The sequence below is a fragment of the Bemisia tabaci genome, chromosome 2 (genome assembly GCF_918797505.1).
Source record: "Bemisia tabaci chromosome 2, PGI_BMITA_v3".
Taxonomy (NCBI): domain Eukaryota; kingdom Metazoa; phylum Arthropoda; class Insecta; order Hemiptera; family Aleyrodidae; genus Bemisia; species Bemisia tabaci.
Window position 1 is genome coordinate 44,760,307 of NC_092794.1, and position 26,307 is coordinate 44,786,613.

General features: G+C 39.7%; 4 protein-coding genes across 4 annotated transcripts; all 4 read right to left on the reverse strand.

Annotated features, from left to right (window-relative positions):
- Positions 1 to 5,888, reverse strand: LOC109040080 (uncharacterized). Its single transcript, XM_072296421.1, has 4 exons — positions 5,550 to 5,888; positions 4,716 to 5,236; positions 2,290 to 2,293; positions 1 to 902 (listed from the first exon to the last, which is right to left on the reverse strand). The coding sequence occupies exons 1-4, from the start codon at positions 5,628 to 5,630 to the stop codon at positions 363 to 365; spliced, it is 1,146 nt and encodes a 381-aa protein (XP_072152522.1). The 5' UTR covers positions 5,631 to 5,888; the 3' UTR covers positions 1 to 362.
- A 3,679-nt stretch (positions 5,889 to 9,567) lies between these two features.
- Positions 9,568 to 10,888, reverse strand: LOC109039993 (uncharacterized). The gene is made up of 2 exons (XM_019055741.2): positions 10,877 to 10,888; positions 9,568 to 10,223 (listed from the first exon to the last, which is right to left on the reverse strand). Exons 1-2 carry the CDS (start codon positions 10,886 to 10,888, stop codon positions 9,699 to 9,701), a joined length of 537 nt encoding a protein of 178 aa, XP_018911286.2. The 3' UTR covers positions 9,568 to 9,698.
- A 5,544-nt stretch (positions 10,889 to 16,432) lies between these two features.
- LOC109039992 (uncharacterized) lies at positions 16,433 to 18,488 on the reverse strand. Its single transcript, XM_019055740.2, has 2 exons — positions 17,928 to 18,488; positions 16,433 to 17,124 (listed from the first exon to the last, which is right to left on the reverse strand). Exons 1-2 carry the CDS (start codon positions 18,039 to 18,041, stop codon positions 16,585 to 16,587), a joined length of 654 nt encoding a protein of 217 aa, XP_018911285.2. The 5' UTR covers positions 18,042 to 18,488; the 3' UTR covers positions 16,433 to 16,584.
- A 2,856-nt stretch (positions 18,489 to 21,344) lies between these two features.
- Positions 21,345 to 25,087, reverse strand: LOC109040007 (uncharacterized). The gene is made up of 2 exons (XM_019055755.2): positions 24,517 to 25,087; positions 21,345 to 23,455 (listed from the first exon to the last, which is right to left on the reverse strand). The coding sequence occupies exons 1-2, from the start codon at positions 24,598 to 24,600 to the stop codon at positions 22,847 to 22,849; spliced, it is 693 nt and encodes a 230-aa protein (XP_018911300.2). The 5' UTR covers positions 24,601 to 25,087; the 3' UTR covers positions 21,345 to 22,846.
- Positions 25,088 to 26,307: the final 1,220 nt, after the last annotated feature.

Sequence of the window (26,307 nt, forward strand, 5' to 3'; positions counted from 1 at the left end):
GCACTTGGCAGTTTTAAATTTGTTTACGAAATGTATCGTTTTCAAGTTGCGAATTTGGGTTAATTATACAAGGGGTATTTTGCTGATTGCGTCTAGATGTTTCTACACAGTGAGAGCTAGCGGTTCTTCTCAATTGGCTAAAAGTCATGTGGAAAGGTAATATACCGTATTTAAAGAACAGAAGATGAGGTGTATTAACCAACAAGATTATTTGACCGAAGAGATTTATTTACACAGGGATGATTGTATCACATGGAAAATAAATTATACATATTTACAATGAGAGAGGAAATGACTTAGAAGGCAGATGAGATGATTTGAGTGAGGCAACGATTTTTGTGTTGATATTTTTAGGAAATAATTTACTTTTTGTAAGCGATAGCTGCATATTTGGGGGCAGAGTAGGCAGGGGCGGCGTAGGCGGGTGCAGAGTATGCTGGGGCGGCGTAGGCGGGGGCACCTCCTTCCTTGCTGACGACGGCTTCGAATCCGTGTCCCTTGTCGGAGTAGTGGACGGTACGTTTGCTGCCGTCAGCTTCGACGAGGGAGTAGTATCCCTGGACGTAGTCTCCGTCACGGGTCTCTTCTTGGCTCTTGATGTCGTAGGTGTGAGGGTCGTTTACGGTGTAGGCGAACTTGTAGGCGGGGTGGGCGTCGGGGTAAGCGGGCTCAGCGTGGTAGGCGGGAGCGGCGGCGTATCCGTATGATGGGGCCTTGTAGGCGGGAGCAGAGTAGGCGGGGGCGGCGTATGCGGGGGCTACTGGCTTGGAGACGTAGGCGGAGGCCACGGCGGGTGCAGCGTAAGCGGGGGCGGAGTATGAGGGGGCGGCGTAGGCGGCTTTGTAGGCGGGGGCGCCGTACTGGCAGTTGACGATGGCCACGAGGGCGGCGATGATGCAGAGCTGAAATCAGAGGAAAATAAAATGAGCAAATCAGAAATTATGCATTTTTCTGAAGAGGCAAATTTTTTTTCTCTCTCTCTCTTCCTTGATCTCTCGAACTATCCCTTTCACAAAATTGTTTACATACGTTGTTATGGTTACCTCAATGGAAACCATTTTAGTTGGTAGAGACACTTTGTTGATCCTATGATATTACTGTAAATATATAAATTTTACCATACTTCAGAATGGATCGTTACCGTGTGTGTTATTTATCAAAGGGGTATAAATTGAAAAATCTATCAACAAACGACTGATTGTACTTTACCTTGAAAGCCATATCGTCAGTTGTTGTCAGTGCTTTGTGAAGTTGGAGAGCCAAAGGAGAAGTGATTTTTGGACTCACAGACATATCATTTTATAGTTGGAACTCGCAAGTCCATCGTTGTCAAAGCGGAACGTGGCCTTGGCCCTAAGCGTAGGGGAAAGGCCGCACCGTGAAAAAAAAGTAGTGACCACGGAGGGAGGGTGAAAGTGACCAGCGTTTAGCGAGAACAGGTGCTTTATGCCAAAATCTCATTTTAAGTATCAATTGGTGTAGGCATTAGAGTTACTCTCTCAGTGTTACTTTGGTTGTGGAAGGTCAAACGTGTGACAGCTACATTTTTGTGACGAATGACAAGCTTTTCTGATCGGAAAGTGTCGAAAAGACAAGGAGCGTTAAGAACCATCGCAACGCCACCGTGATTTGGATGCATGTTTCAACACCAAAAAAATATTAGCCCAATCATATTCCTGGCTGATTTTGGCACCCGGCAGAAATAAGGTTGCACCGGCTAGAAGAGTGGTTTAGTCTTCCAGAATTAGTCTAATCATACCACATTTCTGGCCGACTCAACCACATTTCTGTAAGGTGCAGTCCTTTTTCTAACTGGATCAAATCAGCCTGGAATATAGTTGCAATGATTATAATTTATTCCATGATCGATTGGCAAGAGAAATAAATGCGTATTTTCCATTTAAATGTTCAAAACTATCTAGCTGTCCCGTGTCATATTTTTTTTTAAAAAAAAACCTATCAGAATATCTCCTCTAGGTGTTTCTTGAATATTTGACGGACGAAATTATGTATGTAGTAGAATGAGACTGGTGGACAGTTGGACTACATTTCGTCCCTAAGACATTTCTGTCCCAGTTTAGAAACAACGTTTGTACCATTAGTTTTCCTATACGCAGTGTTTTTACCGATGAGCCAGGAATTTTAGTTCCAAATTGCAAAATGTAAGCCAGTTAGCTTTTGAAGAAATAAAGCATGAGCGCCAATTTATTTTTGTGTGTGTGTGTGTCGCACTTGATGGTTTTAAAATTTCTAAGGAAACACCCAGATCCGTAGTTTTGCCTAACAAACAAAACTGCACAAGAAAAATTGGAAAAAAAAAATTTAGAAGAGCTTAATGAAACTAGAACAATTATCGGCAAATCCATATTTAAATGCATTTTTCTTCTGTAGCCATCCATTTTTTGTATATACATGGAGTGCCGGTTTTGCAGTGAAATTTGGAGCTCTGCGACGTCTTATGAACATTCAGGCGTCGCCAAATTTCCTTCGATAAAATTAGAATGTGTAGAGAAACTTCAGAATATTTATCTTCAAATTTTCAACAGAATTAAATCCATAAATTAATTTAAAGTATCCGAAAATTTCATCGAGAAGTATTCACAAATTTCCTTAAAAATAAAATATTTTCGCAGAGGAGATTTGGCAACATCTAAATGTTCAAACGACGTTTTTCCTGAGCACGGCAGTGTAGCACATGAATGAATATCGATAGTTGGTTGAAAGTCCCACTCGATAAAGGCACAAGTTGAATGGATGCAACTAATATCGCTCTGCGGATATCCGTGTTGCATACAGATAAAAGTGAAGGCACTTCGAGTTTCCTTCCGCTGCTCTCAGCGTAATGACTTTTTTTAGAGGGTATACTCAGACGGTTTCCCTCAAGACCCTTTCTTTCAAGACCCCATAATCATAAGCCACCAGTGGCGTGGCGTGAATAATCGGTTATCGATATCTCGCCATTTGAAGCTATGGTAAAGAATCGATTATAAAGGTGTTCGCTGCGAACACCCTGATAATCGATCTTTTTTCATAGGTTTAAATGGCATAACAATCGATGTATCGCAATTCACGCCACGCCACTGTAAGCCACCGAGGGTGCCTTTCCAAGGCATACGGCCCATCAGACATACACTACTGCCGTTCGAAGCAAACACGCCGTAACTTCGTTCTAAATATTCTCAATTTTCCGTAAAATAATCCGCTGTCACGTATTAAAAAACCACCGAACGTTTTAGAGTTTCTTCGACAAATATGTATCATTGGAAATCCAATTTGAAAAAATGAAGTACACGGAGAAAAAAACTTCGTGCATGGGACCCGAAGTTGAGGTCATATGCATCTCTGACGTTTTCGGATCACATATCTAAAAACTTGAGGTCCAGCTGCCGAAGTTCGAGTCAGACATCGAGGCACTTCGGTATGTACCGGAGCACTTCAGATGTGTGACCCGAACCCCTCGGTATATATCGAAGTATCGAAGTAAATATTGAATTTGCATTTGCAAAATACTTTAAAAACTATTTATGATATCTAGAAGCAGGCCCGTGATACAGGTCTTCAAAATTTGCAAAATGCATCGCAGGCAGTAGAGCTGTCGCGTGGTTTTTCTCTGATTCCACGAATCGGTGAATATGTACTTAGGGTTCTTTTGCCCTTAATTCTAGATACGTACAAACCGAATAATGGCTTGGACTTGTAATCTTATGTGAGCTTCATGTTGACAAGTATGTTGCGGTCACATGCTGACATCTAAATTTCAGCATAAATGTAATAGTTAAAAATATATAAATACGTAAATAAAACTAGACGCTATTCTCCCTCCCGTTCTTGATTATTTATAATCACCACTCATAACTAAGCTCTCGTCGGATGATGGAAAAAAATGAAGGAAAAATTACACAAAGATGGAAAAAAAGGAAATGTGCGTAGCTTTTTATTATGTATTGAAAAACTTCAAAAATTGAAGAATTGCTCACATTAGTGCACTATCTTAGCTTGCTCAAGAATAAATTCCATCAAAACCGTAATAAGAGGGTGGTACATACCTTTGAGCTTTTCGAGCAGAGATTATTATGTTTATCGTTGCATCTTAACCGTTCTGTTGGAAAAATCTTAGAAAATAACCAGGCTTCTTTCTATTCCAACTTTGTTTACAAGCAAACGTATCTCATTCTCGAAATCAAAACATGCGTGCAACATAATCAATTATTTTTGAAAGTAATATCTAAAATGGCTCATCAAATTATAATCTCCAGCAGGAAAATATTCGGAACTTTAGTAAGTGTTTAGCTTTCTCCTCTTTTCTCCCTCTAAAAGTCATAAAATTTTCCCATTTTGAATTCCTTACGGTGGTTTATAAATAGAAGATCTTTTAGATAGGTTCATAACGCGTGATTGACCCCTGAACCGGGATTTAAAAATGTTCATAAGCCTAGACCCTTTTCCAAGCTCTTTTTGGGACCCGAACCAGGATCCGCTTCGATTTTTTGACCGATTTAAAATTCCTAATGATGGTGTGTAAAGTATTTTATTTTTTACTATCACTATGATTGGATAAAATAATAAGAGATTTCACAATATTTGGTTGACTGAATTCATTTATTTACCTAGGTAGGAATCACATGAGAAATAAATTATACATATTTACAACGAACGCTATACAGCGAATGACTTAGAAAGGCAAATGAGATGATTTAGTCTTTGGAACATTTTACTTCTTGTAAGCGGGGGCAGAGTAGGCAGGGGCGGCGTAGGCGGGTGCAGAGTATGCTGGGGCGGCGTAGGCGGGGGCACCTCCTTCCTTGCTGACGACGGCTTCGAATCCGTGTCCCTTGTCGGAGTAGTGGACGGTACGTTTGCTGCCGTCAGCTTCGACGAGGGAGTAGTATCCCTGGACGTAGTCTCCGTCACGGGTCTCTTCTTGGCTCTTGATGTCGTAGGTGTGAGGGTCGTTTACGGTGTAGGCGAACTTGTAGGCGGGGTGGGCGTCGGGGTAAGCGGGCTCAGCGTGGTAGGCGGGAGCGGCGGCGTATCCGTATGATGGGGCCTTGTAGGCGGGAGCAGAGTAGGCGGGGGCGGCGTATGCGGGGGCTACTGGCTTGGAGACGTAGGCGGAGGCCACGGCGGGTGCAGCGTAAGCGGGGGCGGAGTATGAGGGGGCGGCGTAGGCGGCTTTGTAGGCGGGGGCGCCGTACTGGCAGTTGACAATGGCCACGAGGGCGGCGATGATGCAGAGCTGAAATCAGAGAATATTAAAATGAGCAAATTAGGAATTTATATATTTTTCCAAACAGTCAAACACCCCTCCTCTCTCCCTCTCTCTTCATCTTTCAACCTATCCCCGTCACAAAAATTTGTACACGCGTTGTTATTATTACTTCAATGGAACCATTTCAGTTGATAAAGCCCTTTTGTGAACCTATGATATTTCTGTGACTATGTTTATTTTAGCAAACTCTAAGATGGATCGATTCTTTATGCTTTATTTAATGTAGCCAAAAGGACATCATATACAAAAATTATTAACAAACTAAATTATTTCACTGTACCTTGAAAGCCATATCGTCGGTTGTTTGTGCTTTGTTAGGTTGAAGAGCCAAAGAAGAAGTGATTTTTGAACTCACAGACATATCATTTTATAGTTGGAACTCGCAAGTCCATCGTTGTCAAAGCGGAACGTGGCCTTGGCCCCTAACCGTAAAGCAGAGACCGCAGCATGAAAAAAAGTTGTGACTACGTGGGGAGGGTGAAAGTGACCAGCGTTTAGAGAGAACAGGTGCTTTATGCCAAAAACGCATTTTAAGTATCTATTGGCGTTGAAATTAGAGTCCTTCGATCAATGTCCCCTCCGGTGTGGAAGTTATTCAACCACACATATCACACATATTATAGTGTGTCATCTATTTTTTGTGACGAATGGCTAGATTTTCTGATCGAAAAGTTGCCAAAAGACAAGTGGCGTTAAGGACCTTCCACAACTCCACCTTGATGCGGGTGAATATTTAATCACAGAAAAAAAAAATTAATTATAATTTCAAGCACATTTTTCACTGGAAAAAAACACATTGTATCTAGAGTCCAGACTCTTAAAAACATCGACAAGAAAAAATACTCTTGATTCAATCAGATTTAAGCTTAAATCAAGAACCAAGCCTCTTAATTTGCGCGGATTTCCTTTTGATTTAAGCTTAAATCTGATTGAATCAAGAGTCCTTTTTCTTGTCAATGTTTTCAAGAGTCTGGACTCAAGATCCAATGTGTTTTTTTTCCAGTGTTGGATGATTTCGACCCTAGTCAGAAATGAAATGGTATGGTTTCGTCATCCAGAAATTCGTCGATTCAACCACATTACTGGCCAACTCAATCACAACTCTGTAAGGTGCAACCACTTTTCTGACTGGATCAAATCAGCCTGGAATATATCTGAAATGACCATGCCTTTCTTTTCCGTGATCGATGAGTAAAGTAAAAAAATACATATCTCCATCAACATTTTTAAAACTCCTCAGCCTCCCAAGTTTGTATTTGTCTGGGGGAAAAGAAAGAAAAGAAGATTAAACTATCACCTCTGAATGTTTCTTGAATATTTGACAGAGGAAGATTGGTGGATAGTGAAACTTCATATTGCAATCAGTAAAAACTACACCATTCCTGTCTCAGTTTAGAAACAACGTATACACCATTACTTTTCCTATGCACTTAAGTGTTTCTGTCGATGAGCCAGAAATTTTAGTTCCTGATTGTAAAATGTAGGCCAGTTCGCTTTTACAGAAGTAAATAATTAGCGCCGATTGACAACTCCGTATTTAGAGAGACGCATTTTTCTACGTCTGCCATCGATATTTTGAATATTCCAATCCTATACCGCGGTGCTAAGGAAGAACGCCGTATGAGCCTTCAGACGTTGCCAAAATCCTTCGATAATGTACGAATTTGCAAAGATGCTCGTGCATTATTATCTTTGAATATTCCAAACAATTTAAATCGCAAATTATTCTAATGTATGCGAAAATATCAACGAAATTTATTCTTAAATTTCCTCAAAAATTAATATTTTCACAGAGAATATATTATGGCATTATCCGAATGTTCAAACGACGCTTTTCCTCAGCACGACAGTGTAGCACATCGATGAATGTTGATAGTTAAACGAGAGTCCCCCTTGAAACTGACATGACTTGAATTGATGCAACTTTTATCGTCCTACGGATGTCCAGGTTGCATATAGATCAAAGTGAAGGCACCATGGTTTTCCTTCCTCTGCTTTGAGCGTTTTGGCTTTATTTTCGAGGGTGCGCAATCGATTTCTCTGGAAACCCTTTCTTTCACGACCTAATTATCCGTCAGATCTCCCGCTCATTATACTCACAATATACTGCCGTCCGAAGCAAGCAAGCCGTAACTTCATTCTAAATATTTTTAATTTTCCGTGAAACAATCTGCTGTCACGTATTAAAAAACCAACGAACGTTTTAGAGTTTCTGCGACAAATGTATATCATTGGAAATTCAATTTGAAAGAATGAAGTATCGTAATGACCAAGTTTTTGAGTAATAGAGCAGCATGAGTAAAGGATAAACGGATGTATTTCATCCAAATGCAAAATCTAGAATGGATTTGCAGCTTTTTTGCTTCGGTGGACTTTGGGTGACTTGCCACACGCATTATTGGGCTTCGAGAGCAGAAAAATCCGCGCCTAGAGTCTTCATCCACACATATATGATTGGAAAAACAAATTAGGTAGCATTTACCATATTCTGGTTAATAAAGGGCACAACCAGAGAGTGTGGTAATTTTCATGAAAATTATCGTGAAAGTAACAAGGTTTCCCCTTATTGTGACAATAATTTCGGTGGAAGTTACCATACTGTCTGGTTGTGCCATATGGTAAATGCTACCCAACTTTTTTCCGTGACAGAGTGGCGGGAGGAGCTTTGGACCTTTCTGCACCCGTCATCAGCTGAAGCGGGCACGTGGGAAAAGGAAGGGAGGGGTGGCATTAAACATACACTCCGTGCGCTTCGAAAATAGCACGCCACGCCAACTTTGAACGGTCATAATGTTTGGTTCATCTGTTTCCTCAAATTGAACGATAGCTCGTTTTAAAGCTTAAATTAATAGCTTTCATTTAATATAGTTTTTGTAATGATTCCTGGGTTCCCCATCACGAAAAAACTTGAAAAACTTAATTTTTTGGGCTTGAAAAATCAAACCATGATTTTCTCCACAGTGAAAGATTACCAAAAATAGACTATAATGTACTAGAATGGAAAGTCTCGTCCAGAGCTTTCATTTGAGACCAAGATCAAGTTGATCCGTTGTTTCAATCAAAAGTTATGGCGGTCGGTGCGTTTGACCTTTGACCCCCTCCCCCCTCCCCGCCTGGAGGGCTAGACGAGAAAGGTCAACGGATTTAGGCCTCTCCGATGATCCGTTATGATTCCTGAAAGTATTGATGTAAAATCTCTTACGGCCATGTCCTATTGAGAATGGGACAGCCGCTTTCTGAGGAAAAGTTGTGCCTTTTGAATTGTGTATTTCTTGGCTTCTGAGTTACTTTTTCACGTTTCTTAATGTGCGCATTGTATTCTACGTTTCATTTACCTTTGGTAAAGGGATCTCCAGTCAGACTTCGTGTATGGTTTAGTGACCCATTTTGGAAAAATCAAATTATTCGCACTTGCAACATGCTTAATAAGGGATGTATTCTTTCTCAAAAATCGTTTATGATCTCTAGCACCAGGCCTTTTTTAATATAGGTTATAAAACAAATTACTCTGCAAGCAGTGAGTTGTCACATGGTTTCTCCTTGATTTCTCAAACGGTTCTTTGGTCCTTAAATACAATATATAAAAATCAAACACCCGGCCAGTAATTTTATTCATATCTGAGTCACTTTGTCGATAAAAATGTTTCGGTCGCCTGCCGACCTCCAAATTTTCGCACTATTTTGATACTTACAAATAAGTAAATAAGTAATGCTAGACGTTACTCTTCTCCCTGTTCTTAACATATTTTGTCAATGATTTTTGAAATATTTCTTGGGTAATAAATTATTTTCTTTCCATTCCAACATTGTTTACCAAGAAAACATATTGCATACTTGAAATCAAGACAGGAGCGCAAAAAATGGATCTATTTCTGAAAATATTGTATTATGACTCATCACAGTATATTCCCAGCAGAAATGTAACCATGAGCTTTTGTAATCATTGGATCTGAAGCCCTTCGAATGAAGATAAAACATGATTTTTCTCTAAATTGTTAATTATTTATTCATATAAAAATATTCAAATAAATTTATTTCATTTTATTATTCCTCTTAATCATGTTTTACCCTTTTGATAGGCATATGGTGATAGCCTTTCGGATCGTTTCAGAAAGCGTGTCCGTACCCTAAAGTGGGGCACAAAAAGGTCCCTGCACACATAACCTTTCCTCATACACGTTCAAACACCCGAACCCTTTTTTTGACCAAGTAAAAATCCCTGCTGATGATTTTTACAATATTTTGTTTTGTAATATCATCACGATTGGATAAGGGATTTCATAAAATTTGAAACAGTATTTGGTTGACTGAATTCATTTATTTACCTAAGTAGGAATCACATGAGAAATAAATTATACATATTTACAACGAACGCTTTACAGCGAATGACTTAGAAAGGCAAATGAGATGATTTAGTCTTTGGAACATTTTACTTCTTGTAAGCGGGGGCAGAGTAGGCAGGGGCGGCGTAGGCGGGTGCAGAGTATGCTGGGGCGGCGTAGGCGGGGGCACCTCCTTCCTTGCTGACGACGGCTTCGAATCCGTGTCCCTTGTCGGAGTAGTGGACGGTACGTTTGCTGCCGTCAGCTTCGACGAGGGAGTAGTATCCCTGGACGTAGTCTCCGTCACGGGTCTCTTCTTGGCTCTTGATGTCGTAGGTGGAGGGGTCGTGTACGTTGTAGGCGAACTTGTAGGCGGGGTGGGCGTCGGGGTAAGCGGGCTCAGCGTGGTAGGCGGGAGCGGCGGCGTATCCGTATGATGGGGCCTTGTAGGCGGGAGCAGAGTAGGCGGGGGCGGCGTATGCGGGGGCTACTGGTTTGGAGACGTAGGCGGAGGCCACGGCGGGTGCAGCGTAAGCGGGGGCGGAGTATGAGGAGGCGGCGTAGGCGGCTTTGTAGGCGGGGGCGCCGTACTGGCAGTTGACGATGGCCACGAGGGCGGCGATGATGCAGAGCTGAAATCATTCAAAAATAATATAAGTAAGATAGGAAGTTATATATTTTTTCGGACATGTAAAAATTGTGGTTTTTTCTCTCTTTTTTCTCTCACCCTATCCCCGTTCTACACTTCATTTTTTTCGATAATGTTTTAAACAGTTAAGTTTTCTTCCCTTGAAGATGGTCCGAACATAAATAGCTGTTTTCGGACTTAAAGTTGAACCAAACATCTATTGTTTGCAATTTCAGTCATGTCTCAGCTGAATTCCGTCAGTGTATCAAAATAAAAAAAATAAATTTCAATTTCTACAAACTTTTGTATTTTTTCACGTATTTTGTTCAATAAGACGCAACGAAACTTTCATGAGTGCAAAAAATGTCTGTGAAGATATTGGATGAAAATGCCCATTAATTTTCGAAAAAGGTCAACAGAAAACACTCCATTTCCACTCAGCAGCGATTTTAATACGAATTTTCGGGAATGTATTTTGCACTTTATTAAGTCCAAATAAAATTTAAAGGGCACTGAACATGAAGATTTGAAGTATTCCGACGTTTTCAATCTTTGAAATAAACCGTCTAGAAAAAACAGAATCAATTTTTCCACTTTAATTTTAACAATCGATGAAAAATTATTAAACACAACTATAAATTGATCTTTTCACCGTACCTTGAAAGCCATTTTGTTGGTTATTGTATGTTTACTGGAAAGAGCCAAACAAGAAGTGATTTTTAAACACGAATACTAGTTGCTTTTATACTCAAAATCCGCCTGTGTGAAGTCACCAAGGCAGAACTTGGTCTTGACCTTAACTGGCTGAAACCGGGGAAAGGCCGGCGCGCTGTAAAAAAGTAGTAGCCACGAGAGAAGGGTAAAAATTGGAATATGAGGGCACCTACTACGTCAGTAATGGAACATGCGGGCATCGCAGACCTCCGATATTCGATTTTAACCCCCCAGGCATGAGGACATTTTTTCGGTCAATTGTTACGAACGTGTAACTTAAGATAATCTCTATCATTTTCTCTCATCGTTTCAAATATTTTAACCGAAATCTATTTGTTCATTATTTTTAAACTTGCATTTATTTACCAGACAGTGAGTTATTGAGTCAAGTTATTTTTATCACGATCATTTAACTATATTTTCCTCCTTGCTAGTAAAATAAAGGCAATTGCACTCACTGGGAAAAAAACACATTGGATCTAGAGTCCAGACTCTTGAAAACATTGACAAGAAAAAATACTCTTGATCCAATCAGATTTTTGCTTAAATCAATAGGAAATCCACTCAAATTAAGAGGTTTGGTTCTTGATTTAAGCAAAAATCCGATGTTTTTGACAGTCTGGACTTTAGATCCAATGTGTTTTTTTTTTTTTTTTTTTTTTTTTTTTTTTTCCAGTGCTGTAATGTTACCGGTAACCTAGGTTTTCCGGGTCATAATTGCCAGACGATGGTTTACCAAGTTAGACATAATTTGTTCCCGAATGAGGGTGTTTGGCAAACCTCGATGCAACGGTTTGTTCTTGGTAAACTGAGGTTCGGTCAAGAAATTTTCTAGTAAACCTAGGTCTAACATCGGGTGGTCGGCAAGCGTCCAATCTTAATGTCTTACTAAACAGCATGAAGTTTACCAGCCAATTAGCACCACAAGGCAGCTATTTATAGCCCAGCCAAATCGGTGATGTCATCGGGAACCCTCAAATAGCTCCCATATCGACCACCCTATCAAAATAGTGCAGCTTGGTAACCCTGGATCAGGAGTGCACTGGGAAAAAAACACATTGGATCTAGAGTCCAGACTCTTAAAAACATCGACAAGAAAAAGTACTCTTGATTCAATAAGAATCCAGCTTAAATCAAGAACCAAGCCTCTTAATTTAAGCGGATTTCGTTTTGATTCAAGTAAAAATCCGATTGAATCAAGAGCATTTTTTCTTGTCAATGTTTTCAAGAGTCTGGACTCTAGATCCAATGTGTTTTTTTCCAGTGTGGGGGGGGGGGAGGTGACCCATTAATCGAAAGAAAATTGCCAGTAGACACTGTGCTAATAATTCTCAACTTTTCTGCTGAGTGAAACTGAAAGGTGAATGACCTTAAAACGACTTTAAATCAGTCGGCTCGGATAGTTCGGATATCAATATTGTAGCGTTGAGTAGAAACGTCGTATGAACCTTAGAGTGTTCCGAATATCCTCCGATTAAATACGGATTTCCGGGAAAACTTTCGAGCTTTTATTTCTTAAAGTTTCAGAGAATTCTCTGCGCAATTCAATCCAATGATACTAAAAATGCCAAGGAAATTTTGTCGTAATTATCCTAAAAAATTATATTTCATCAAAAGAATGGCAACGTCTGAATATTATGCGACGTTTTTCGTTGCGGTAAACTTACTCTGACCGCAGATAAGCTTGCCAGGGGTGGTAAAGGACCCCTTGTATAAACGCCATATCATGACTGATCGCCAGATCTCGTATTGCCAACAACATTCTTAAAGTCCAAGTAACACCAGCTGATGAAATTGTTCTCCATGCAGAAAGTTAACAATAAAAAAATCAGAAAAAATGTATTTTTAACTGAACATTTTTAAAAACAACACTTTTAACAGTAAAAAATGTAAGATTTGCAGCGCTTTATCGCCAAAACGAACATTGAAATCAAACCAAAACTTTCATTGGAGGGTTTTCTCATCATAAAGTTTCGCTTGGATAGATTTAAGGAAAATCTCTCTAAGGTAGGGGCACGTTCTTGACAGGCCCTTCATTGGAAACCAAGTTTCAGTCATTTGCCTCCCGTATCGGTCAATTTCAATGGTAAAAAACAAAGTAACGAATGCAGTCCAAGACAGAACAACAGAATGCAAAACAATAAACAGTGAGAACAAGGCTAAAAGCACATGTGTTTATACGTGTGTTTTTAGCTCTCTTTCCCCTGTTTGTTGTTTTACATTCAAATTTTATGCCTAACTATTTGGCACTGCTGGAAAAGGCAAGAAGAGATTCGGAGATATATTGCTGATTTCGTTTTTCGGTTTATGAAATGTGTTTTTTTCGCCTCCTAACTGTGTTTTTTCTTGTATGTTGCAGGTAAGACTTGCATTTGGAAATTTGATCCCGAAAGACCTACAACAAGGCAATAACAGTTAATCGCTGCATGGTTGCAGCGTAATTATTTGCGGGACTCAATTTTATCAGAGGGTTCTAGGTAGGTAATTTGTCCGCTTTTCATCACAATGGACCGTTCATCAGAGATACTTTATCCTTAACGCACCCCTAAATATGGATATTTTTTATAAAAATCTCAGATTGATTGATATGAGCCTAGTTTGAACTCAAAATGCCCAAAAAGTATTGACAATGTCATAGTTTGTACGTATCAAGCCAACGCCGTTGGCGGTGATTAAGATGGCCGTTACTTTTCAGAACAAGTGTCATGAATTTTATAATCCAACCCAAGGAATACTGTTTGCGAGGGTACGATTCCTTGGTAATTACGGAACATGCCATATAATGATTTCAAATTTTCCAAAATCTGCAGTCAAACTAGTAACCCCTAAAAACTATGCGTGCATAAAAATGTGAAGTGTGTGCAGCTTTTCCTCAATTACAGCCCTTTATTTGATTTGCGCTGGTTACTATATGTAGAATCGATAGACTCGCATTACCCCTCACAAGACCATTCACAAAAATGTCTCGTGCATCGTCAGATTATTATTGAATTTATCAATGGACCACTAGACAAGGTACAAATTTAAGCATTCTGATACATGTTTCTTAACCAGAATTTTACGTAGAAAACGATTCGCGCAACGAAAATTACTGGAACCAACTCCTAATGAAGATATTAACATTTTTATTTCACATTGGTTACAAGGAATTTGAACTGCCCGCTCACAAGAAACTCAAAGCTCTACGTGAGTCAAATCGCGCACTACAACAGTTTCAGCAAGCTTCTCAATCGAGCAATGTTCATTTCCCACCATGTGTTTTTCAAACTATAAGTAATTTGCTATAGCTGAGCTAAAGCGTCAAGATTGAGGTTGCTAGATTTTTTTATCGCAGAGACGTTCATGATAACGTACTTTAGCGCGCAATGTGAATCACGTAGAGCATTGAGTTTTCATGAGCGGGTGGTTTCAATTCACGCACCGAGAATCATTAAATATCTTCGGAAGGAGTTGATTTCGGTAATTTTCGTTGTGCGCATCGTGTTTTACGTGAACTTTTGGTGAATAAATATGTATCAGAATGCTGAAATTCGTACCTTGTCCAGTGGTCCATTGCAGGACCTCTTTGCTTCATCGGCGTTTTCGTCAGCGCCAGTTAAGGAGTGGAAAATCCAAACCTGCTAAAAGCAAGCAAGTTGTGCAAGGGAAGCGTCTTTTACCGAACGGAAAATAATTCTTAAAAAATTGCACCCCATCTTTCAAAAGATGTAGCAAGAAAACATGTTTTATGAAGGCTATACAGGGTGATGCCATTTGAGGTTTCAGATGCAATATCCTCGTGTCCCTCGTACCAATTATCGATCCCCGAACTTCTAATTTTCTTCAGATTGTTTTTTTTTTTTTCACGTTTTACGCATTCTGAACGGCGTATTTGTATTTAGCTTAAGGATCGGCAGTCATTCTCAACAAATTAAATGTATTCTTATGAATATCTTCCAAGGGAAACTGAGAGTCCTCTTTATTGGAAGAGATTACCTTGGAGTGCTCTCATATCACTGGAAAAAAAAAAAAAAAAACACATTGGATCTAGATTCCAGACTCTTGAAAACATGGATAAGAAAAAAGACTCTTGATTCAAGCAGATTTTAAGCTTAAATCAAAGAAAATCCGCTCAAATTAAGAGACTTGGTTCTTGATTTAAGCTTAAATCTGATTGAATCAAGAGTATTTTCTCTTGTCGATGTTCTTAAGAATCTGGACTCTGAGATCCAATGTTTTTTTTTTCCCCAGTGTATACCCTTTAATAGACGGTAACGATAATTCTCTATAAAGTATCTCGGCCTTAAAAGGTTAGATTGTAGACACTTGTTTAAAACGTTCGATTAACAATCTCCCTTAAAGTGAGGGGCTGGGAGGACAAGGTGCATAAGTGCAATTTTTTATTAAATTGAGTTATTTATGATTTCATGTAAAACTAGTCTTAAAGCATATTCTGAGAAAAAATCGCTCTCAAATTCCAATTTTTGAACGTCAAAGAGTCAGTCTGAGCTTTTTTCCTTCATAAGGATCCATGTTAATTCGAAACTTAAAACACATATTTCTCTAAATAGAAAACTGCACTTATGCGCCTTGTCTTCAAAGCCCCTCAATTGAGATTTCAATAATTTTGAAGCCATGGATGAATTTAGCGCTAGAATCTACAAGTGGTAGCTTTACGTATCATCAGCCCTGGTTCATAACTTACTGTCTTGAAAATTCATGATTCTAGTGCAACAGAAGTTTAGGGAAATCGCCTACTCTTTAAGGCGCAGCATTTTCAGACGCTTTTTTTAGGTATTTTTTTTTTTTTTTTTCAAATTCTAGTGAACAGGAAGGGCCACCTCAGGGTGCAATCTTTATGAACAGAGTGGACAAAGTAAGCAATTCAGAAAACCGTATTATATGTTTTTTCATCGAAAATCCACGCACAATACGGTGAAAACATTAAAACTTATCAAATTTCACTCACAAATAAGAAAATAGTGGATTTTTTATGCATCAATGTTGAGTTCCCGAAAACCAACGTCAACTCGACTCAAATCGGGTACTAAGCTAACGAATGTATGATCCATGATAAAATACTATTTTGTGCATGCTGAATTATCTTGTGAGGCTCACAATTTTGAAAATTACAATGGGAAAAATACTGAATCAAACGCTGATTATTTGCCGCTCGGATAAGATTGAACTCAATGACCGATTGATCTTCATTGATTTTTGTTTTATTGTAAGCGGAAAGTTTGCGTCCGCCGATTCGTATTAAAGCGACAAACGTCAATTTTACTTTTTTGAAATTTTACTGAATTTTACTGAATTTTGGAAATGTTTAATGGGTTCAACGTGTTTTGCGTGACATTTTGATGCAGACACATGTCTTGCAGAAGTTTAATTTTTACTTCATCTATTGGTCCCTTGCACAAGAAATTTCGAAGGAATGGCAGTCTTACCACCAATGTTTGCTGAAATCGAAAGGAAGAGGTTTTTGACTTTTTGTCGGAGGGTAGAGTAATTCAAATGATGTTTGGTTGACTGAAATCATTTATTCACCCTAGGATGAAACATATGAGAGGATAAATTACACATATTTACAATGAGATAGGAAATGACTTAGAAGGCAAATGAGATGATTTAGTCTTTAGGAATTTTTGTGGGTCATTTTTCAGTGATGAAATCTACTTCTTGTAAGCGGGGGCGGCGTATTTGGGGGCAGAGTAGGCAGGGGCGGCGTAGGCGGGTGCAGAGTATGCTGGGGCGGCGTAGGCGGGGGCACCTCCTTCCTTGCTGACGACGGCTTCGAATCCGTGTCCCTTGTCGGAGTAGTGGACGGTACGTTTGCTGCCGTCGGCTTCGACGAGGGAGTAGTATCCCTGGACGTAGTCTCCGTCACGGGTCTCTTCTTGGCTCTTGATGTCGTAGGTGTGAGGGTCGTTTACGGTGTAGGCGAACTTGTAGGCGGGGTGGGCGTCGGGGTAAGCGGGCTCAGCGTGGTAGGCGGGAGCGGCGGCGTATCCGTATGATGGGGCCTTGTAGGCGGGAGCAGAGTAGGCGGGGGCGGCGTATGCGGGGGCTACTGGCTTGGAGACGTAGGCGGAGGCCACGGCGGGTGCAGCGTAAGCGGGGGCGGAGTATGAGGGGGCGGCGTAGGCGGATTTGTAGGCGGGGGCGCCGTACTGGCAGTTGACGATGGCCACGAGGGCGGCGATGATGCAAAGCTGAAATCAGAGAAAAATGTTGATGTTAGACAATCAAAGTCTTCATAACAAATCGTCACTTAATATGACTAATGATTTTTCCGCAGCAAGTAACTCAAAATTGACGGAAGAGATCTTTTAAATGCCCAAGAAATCTCGATTTATCAACGGTGTGTATTGCCGCAACATCTTGAGTCAGAAATCGAATCGATAATTCTGACTGTAGACTTTTAATTTGTTCTCGTGGAGTTGTATCCAAAATGTAGTTTAAAAATGTCCTTTTGGAGTATGTGTAGAAGGCAAACTTATCTAACTTTGTGTATTCAACAATATAGAAAGTAACCCATATCATGGTTCACCTCAAGAAAACGTTGCAAATTTGTGTAACCTCTGCCGCTCAAATAGGGTATTAAGTATAGCCTATGCTGGGCATCAAACACACTCTTCAGCAACGCTGTGACAAATTTTGAATCAAAGAGTTGAACCCTCCCCAGTCCCTTTCCCTTGTGTCAAAAATTTTCATTTTAAAAATCCACACTTCTCAAATGAGTTTATCCAAAGTATTTCAAAATTGCACCACATGTCTCTTTTATCAGTTGTCGGCACACCATAGCATGAAGATTTTCCAGTACACCATTAATCCACAATTGCGATCACACACTTCGAGGTACGCAAAAGAGCATTTCTATGCAACGAGCACAAACTTTCAAACGCTGAAAAACAGTCGCCAACACATCACTGCACGGATCCGTTGATAGCCGTATTAGACACTTAATTAATGACACTTAAAAAATTATCCTGAGGAAAATGAAGCACTGATATACCTTGAAAGCCATTTCGTCTGTTGTATGTGCACGGTAAAGAGCCAAAGAAGAACTGTTAATTTTGGACTCGGGCACCGGGTGTTTTATACATGAGATTCTCAAGTCCATCGTCATCGGAGCAGTACGTGGTATTGACCTTAACTGAATTCCAGCGGGGAAAGGCCGGAGCGCACCAAAAAAACAGAAGCCGCATGGTGAGGGTGAGATCGAGAGTGAGTAGTAAAGCCGAAAAGTTACGTAAGAAAAGTTGCACTTTTTTTGTCAGACCGGCTGGTCTTCTCACTCGCTGCGCTTCCCCGTAGATATTCGGTTAGTTCTTCTGTACTGGAGTTTGCATCCAAGTGCTCTACTTTCACTCTAATCGACCACTAGACATAGTTGGAATGAATCACAACAGCACACATGTCTTTCCATTCAGATTTCACGCAAAACGTGTTTAAAATATCGAAAAATCTTACACGGAGAAAAAAAAACCTCGTGCGTGGGACCCGAAGTTTAGGTCGGATGGATCTCTGAAGTTTTCGGATTGAGCATCTGAACACTTTAGGTCTAGCTGTCGAGGTTCGGATCACACATCTGAAACTTCAGTTCTTACATCTGAAGTACTTCAGATGTGAGAACCGAAGTTTTTCGGATTGGAGAACCGAAGTTTTTAGGATGTGAAAACAGAAGTACTTCAGATGTAAGAACTGAAGTTTCAGATGTAAGAACTGAAGTTTTAGATGTAAGAACTGAAGTTTCAGATGTGTGATCCAAACCTTAGCAGCTGGACCTTAAGTGTTCGGATGCTCAATCCGAAAACTTCAGAGATCCATATGACCTAAACTTTGGGTCCCACGCACGAGGTTTCTTTCTCCGTGTATGATTAACTCAGGAGGGAGAAACAAGCGTGCTTAGTCTACATCAGAGACAGTAAATTCAACCTTCCTGCCCCACAGTGGAGCGAGTCAATAGAAGAGTTTGGACATGCCTTTTCGGACTTAAAGTGGAAACTGTAATGATTATTTCGTCAAATTTTGAATTTTTAAGGGGTAATTTTACATGCACTGTAAAAAAAAATCACATTGGATCTCGAGTCCAGACTCTTGAAAACATTGACAAGAAAAAATACTCTTGATTCAATCAGATTTTTACTTAAATCAAAGGAAATCCGCTCAAATTAAGAGGCTTGGTTCTTGATGTAAGCTAAAATCCGATTGAATCAAGAGTATTTTTTCTTGTCGATGTTTTCAAGAGTCTGGACTCTAGATCCAATGTGTTTTTTTCCAGTGAACCACTATTAAAACAGCAACATTTCATATTAATGAAAATTTACGCTTTTAAAGGTTTTAAATGATGTCTGACCTCTCTCATTAGCTTGATCTACTGTGCGTCCGTGAAAAAACCATAATCAACGTAGGCCTAATCGAGCAGTGGCAAGGAATGTCGCAGGTTATCATGTAATTTTTTGTGCGGAAAATTTATTTTTTCAAAAAAAAGAAAAAAGGCACCCCAAACAACTATTTCGTGGAGAGTTGACGTAGCAGAGCGATTCCCGAAAATGCATTCAGCCAAACAGCTAACGCCTTTATCCCCGCCTGGCCACTTAATTGGCACTCTCCAAAATAATGTTTCAAACGTGTCCCATTTATACCATTTTCCTAAGAGGATTTCTTTGCCATTTTGAGTCAGAAAAAAATCTGAAAAATTCTTAGAGGCTAACTTCTCTACGTACTTGCAGAAAATGAATTGAAAAAATGGGTGCCACTGATCCATTAGGCATTGAAAGAGCTTTCACGTCAGGCAATATCATCTATATGGACTACATTTTGCAATTAGGAACTATAATTTCTGGCACACCCATAAGAAACTTGAGCGCATGGGGAAACTGATTGTACCTATTTTGTTTCTAAACTGAGCCAGAAATTGTAGTTTCTGATTGCAAAATTTAGTCCATGTAGAGCTTAGTTTCACACACATTTCTTTCTTAATCGTGTGGTAATTGTCAGGAATTCTTCACTAATGGACACCGCGTCCATGAGAAATTTCCGGCTATGCAACTGCAAGCTATCTTCCTGAACAATACGACTCATCAAATTTATATGTAAATATGTGCCCGACGGAATCACTAGATTCAAAAAGTCGTCAAATAGAACCCAGAAAAACATCCCCTTACAATTCGATGAAAATATTATAACTCTATTTTTTCTCATAGACGTGCTATTTTTCAAAGGAAGACAATTACCTAGGTACACGGCAGCATTTCCTCAAAATTTCTATTCACTCAAAATAAAACCCGAACAAGAAAATCTGGATGATGTCATTCTCATCAACGCATTGCATCATCCCATCGTCAGCTCTAACGAAGCAAGTACAGGTAACGGTGTCGTAAATCAGTACCTGCCTTTCATGCGGTAAAAATTAACTGGGTCATCCGTTTTTTATCGTCTTTTTTTCTGTAATATTAAAATTCTGAATACACTCTATGGGTATTCTGACAGTGACCTTGCTTCAAGTGCAGCTGAAATGGGTATACGAGCGCTGCGAGCTGTATGCTCGGACCGGGGGCGGGGGGGGGGGGGGGGGCACCAGGATGGATCGCCCGCGGCCTGTTAGTAAAGGCGACCTCTCTTTGCCGAAGCCGATTCGAACTAGCCCCAAACCAGGCGCTCGTCCCTGGGTTCGAAAATGCTCTAGTTAAAATTAATGAGGCAGATAAGGAAAATTAAACTGACGGTCGTCGAGCTAAAAAATTATCAGCTTCTTTTTCCCAGGTGTCGCCAACGATACACAAATTATAGATCGGCTGCCTTTGCTCCACCAACGGTAGCTTTCATGCCTCACCTGAAGTTGATTACCCATGTAAGGAGAGGACAGACTTATCGAAATATGAAGCCTCTAGAGCACATGGGCAGCCAACCCTCCAACACAAAACATGTGAGGGCCAAGCTTCAGATTCCAAAATCAAACCAAGATAGCCAAGAATGTTTATAAATGAGCGTTCTCCCGCAAAAATGAGTAAATGTAATTTAAGTCAAATAGACGTGAGATACAAACGACGAGTTGTAACCAGGCCCACAACAAGGGGGAGAGGGGACTGGGTCCCTGGTACCGGGACCGGAGCCACCTGTGACACTACTTTGAATTCACTTGCAACCCTTGCCTCACAAGGAAAAGCGAAAAATTTACCCTATAAATTTCACCGGAAGCTCAAATAATTGCTAGAGGATGAAAATAGTCGGTAAGTCGTGTGACCTCCGTAGTTTCCTACGGATCTGTACAATTTTTGGACTTTATTGAAATTCAGAAGGAATCTTTTGGAAGTCCGTTTCCGGATATAAAACATAGGTATCCTTCAAGTGAGTTTGCCTCGAGAATTTTCGAGCCTTTATAGTCTAATGTCGTTGGGTGTGGGTGTTTCCGACGTTTACCTGCCTCTTACAGTTAGTTGAATCGTGCTATGCAGTGTTACCAAGAAAAAACTGTGTGACTGGTACAGGGTACACCAGAGTCCATTGTGATGGTGGATCACGAAAGTACGTATCTTGATTTCCATCATAGCAGATTTGTGTCATATTTTACATTTTCAAAGGATGACTGATAAATGAACTTAGTAATCGGGCAAAATTCACTCTGATCTTTCCTTGCCTTTCAATAATATTTAGAAATTCCCAATGATATTATCTCGTTAAAGAAAATGTCAATGGATACTAGATTCCTGATAATAAATGATCTAGAGTATTTGATTATCACTCAGTCGGCAAAAGTAACCAGGCACATGGCTAACGCCAACAAAAATCTAGTACCAAGTACTCGATTTCCAAATGTGAATAATCATGTATAGGCAAGAATATAAGTACACGTGGTGCCCCAAAAGTCCTGCGTGCTTTCCTAACTTAAAAGAAAAGCAAGAGAACTTAGACTGGGGTTTCTCAACTTATTTGGGAATCGGAGGAAGGACGGAGCTCTTATTATCGTTTAAGAAACAATGTGTACGTGCTAAGGCTAAAAGAAACTATGCAACCCTATGCAAATGTAGTTGCTTTTAGTTTAAATACACTTATTTTTTATTTCAGCCACCCTTTATCTCTAGCTTCAAAAATGAAATTCCTATAAATAATATTTCCTCAACGAATAAATTAAATAATTTACAAAATGTAAAACGATTTCCTGCTAGTCTTTAAAATCTTATCCTGTTGGCATGTATATAACTCAGTCATAAGCATTTTTGACACACATATTTTAGACCTTCGTAAGTTTTCTGAGTCATCTTTCAAGATTGTAAAGTTTCATTCTACAAGCTCTTTTTAAGTTGTTTCTAAAACATTTTTTTTTATTTCGATCTTTAAAATTATCTCTTTTAATTTTCTCCGTCAAAATTATATTAACGCTCAACTGCATGATATTCTTCAAAGTGAAGTACATTTAATCTCGAGTATGAGAAATATGGAAGTTGTTTTCAAATTTTTAGAGGTATTTCGTAGGAATACTTTTTTTTGTGTCGAGTTTACATGGGAGTTCTACGCATATTTGTCTGTTTTTCACTAGTCCAATGAAATATTACCCAGTTTGCGGACCTCCGAGCTTGTTGGCTGCTGATTTTATGCCATTATGAAAACTCAATGCAAAAGTTCTAGCCAATGGCAACTAGAAACTTTATAGTGATACTATTTGTTGAAGCGAGTACATAATTTGACCGTAGACACGCATTAGCAATGCACTTTATTTAGTCCAAATTCTGACTTGATCATACAACTTTATTTAAGTCGAATCAATTTGCAAAAAAAAAAGGAGACACGACTATTCAATTGACTATTTTCATTTATTTACCTAAGTATGGCAATGATCACATGAATGGAAGTGAAATAATTTACACATATTTACACGAAAAAATGACATAGATGAAGAATGGTATGAATTAGTCTTAGAGTGAGAAGAGTTTACTTCTTGTAGGCGGGGGCAACTGGGTAAGCAGGGGCGGCGTATTTTGGGGCAGCGTAGGCGGGGGCGGCGTAGGCGGGTGCAGCGTAGGCGGGAGCACCTCCTTCCTTGGAGACAACGGCTTCGAATCCGTGTCCGTTGTCGGCGTAGTGAACAACGCGTTTGCTACCGTCGGCTTCGTTAACGGTGTAGACTCCTTGGACGTTGTCACCGTCTCGGGATTCTTCTTGACTCTTGACGTCGTAGGTGTGTGGGTCTTGTACGTTGTAGGCGAATTTGTAGGCGGGGTGAGCATCAGGGTATGAAGGGGCGTATCCGTAGGACGGGGCTTTGTAGGCGGTAGCGGAGTAAACCGGGGCGGCGTAGGCGGGTGCGGCGTAGGCAGGTGCAGCGTAGGCGGGTGCAGCGTAGACTGGGGCGGCGTAGGCGGCGGCTACTGGTTTGGAGACGTAGGCGGAGGCTACAGCAGGGGCAGCAGCATATGCTGGTTTGTATGCAGGGGCGGCGTATGAGGACGCGACGTAGGCGGGGGCGGCGTAGGCGGATTTGTAGGCGGGGGCGCCGTACTGGCAGTTGACGATGGCCACGAGGGCGGCGACGATGCAGAGCTGTAAAAAGAAAAAATACAAATATGTCAATTCAAAATTTACCTTTGTCGTTATTTTGAGTATCAGAGTCCTGGGATTTGAAATAATTTCGGGATTTTGAATTATTTTGAGACAGAAGAATTGCTGCTCTTCTCAGGGGTATCTCTTGAAGTTGCGGTTTACGTTCTTGTGGTACTTTTCATTGGTTTTGAAGATCACCATGTATGAAGAACTGGAAACCATTAGCTCTATTTAACAAACCTCTGAACTGTTCTAATTAAAGACCACATTGACAAAGGCGAAGTAAAATGAGTCCCTTGAACCGCCTACCCTCCCTTCTTCCCGCGAAAAATGTAGGACTTTTATGACCGCTTAGCGCAACTAGACTTATGAAAGAGTAGGCGGTCATAATATGGCCTCTACTTGGAAAAAATGTATAGTGGCCCTCGTGAATACTGGTGATTCTATTGAAAGCAGGGAGCCATAATTTTAGCGGAAGACGTGTCAAGTAAACTTTTCACAAAGATATTGACATTCCATCAAGAGTTTTAGTTGATTTTTTTAAAAGTTTGTTCTCTATGATACTTTCTTTGTGCAAGATTTTGAAACTATGATCTATAAGTTTTTTTCTTTTTTTGGATAACAAAGAATCAGCAAATTTGTACTTCAAAAGTTCAAATGAAAGCACATTCACTTTTTAGATAGAGCAAACAATGTTTCAGGTAGGGGAAAAAACTGCAATATTGCCGTCTATACTTTAAGGAGGATATCACTACAATATTTTTAGGAAACAAATCCTTCCACAAACGACAGTGCAAAATGTCTCTTCCATAATCGTAAAATACACAGGTTGAAAACACAATATTTATCTTCACAATATTCAACGCCATTTTCTATGAAGTTGGCAACTTCCACTTGTACACTCTGACTATCTGCAAAGACTTCGATATGAGTACACTGAGCACTACTAGACAGGATCCGTAAATTTTAGGTCTTGAAATTCACTCGCAAAAATAGCTTTTCAATTTAGAATGTAATATGAAAAATACTGTAGGAAGCACTAAGTCAATTTCGAGACATACCTTGAATGCCATTTTGTTAGATGTTGGTACTACACTGGCAAGAGTCAAGAAGAAGAGTGATTTCAACCCAGACGATGTGGTCATTTTATAGGTGAAATTCTCTATTTGCAACTGAGCATGAAGGCAAAATTGTCAATGACCTCAGCCAAATTGTGAAGAAGGCAGGGGAGTAAAAAAAAAGAAAAAGAAAAAAATTAAAGAGCGAGGGTGAGAGTGGAGAGATGCATGCATAAGGATAAGAAGAGGAAAGAGAAATGAGACGAGAAAAATTGTGTAAGAGAAATGGATTCTGTTCGGATCTCTCTCACTCCTTTCACTGTAAAGCACTCCCGATTCCGTATTCAGCAGGAAAAAAAAAAACATCGCATGTGCCTATTGAGGTTGCAAAATTGCATAATTTATGCTCATTGTTTCATTTGAATTGAACCAAATACTTTGGGAAACGTTGAGACGAGCTTATTGCAATGCTTGAGTATCGACGCTGCGACTCATCTCTGACACGTGCGTTTGTGCTCAGAATTTTTCATTCGACGTAGTAATGCAAAATTATGTTAAGTTAAATTATTTATTTTTATTCTGTCTTAAGAAAGGAGTCGTCTAATATTTTTCTTAAAACCCTGTTATGTTTAACTTTATTGTTTGGACTCAAAATTCGAGTGTTTTAAAGGAGAAGAAACTATATTGGCACAAGAAAAAGACCCTTTGTGAATGCTTATTATTTTACTGTCGCTTTCATTACATTATTTTATGAATTCTGTGCCTCCTAAATGAGGAAAATAATGCATGGCCGGTTCTAAAAAGTTTCTAAAATTTTGACAACCGGACCTTTTCGGGATTATCAAAAAATTTAAAAATCAGGAGGGTGATTTGTATAAGAATCAATAAAATTGCGTGGAATAGCACCAGAATATAGAAAATCAATCAGAAAGTTGTTTTCTCAGCCCGTTAGAACGATCATTTTCACGGTTGACTTTTTCAGCTTCCAATCATTTGAACTCAAAGAGTTATCATTATTAGTGAGGTATGCACTATTTTGCAACGTCGACGTACAACTATTTCGGGGGAAGGGGGTCAATTAAGGTGATTACGTCTGCGCGGGCAAGGGGATCAGACAGTTTGACAAAAAATTGGGGCAAAAAATCAAGAGCAGCTCAACCGAAATCAGTTTGCATGATTTGGAGCTTCAGTAATACGGTAATTTCTCGAGCGTAATTTGAAATTATACATTTTACCGCGCGTATCCGTGTTTTTTCTGTTCAATTTCTCTTCCTCCATTCACGAAGTGTAGTGTCATTAATTTCTCGACCAGATGATTTGCATGTGATGATGAGTCTAATAAGTAAGCGGAACTTTATTACGGGGCTCTACTAAATAGTCATCGCTGGAAATTGAAGAAAATTAATTGGAATGAAAACTCAGTTAGATCTCTATTCCACACACTGAGCAGCTAATAGATTGTTGTATCGTCATCAAAGTACTCGGATCAATAAATCCACATACTATGTTTTATATTTAAAAAAAAAAAAAAAAAAAAAAAAAAAAAAAAAAAAAAACCTACTCAAATTCTGGCCTTTGTTTTCCATTTATCGCATTTGACCAGAATGTTCGCGAGTAAAAATGATTTTTTTGGTGTATATTCTACTGGAAACTTCAGCGTTATTGTTTTAATGTTCATACATAATATGTGATAGGTTGGTCGTGGCTTAGAGCAGTTCAATTATTTTCGCGTTCATTACGGTTGTTTCGCAAGATTCTAGGGCTTTTTTAATTTAGCAATTGAATTCGCCGCTT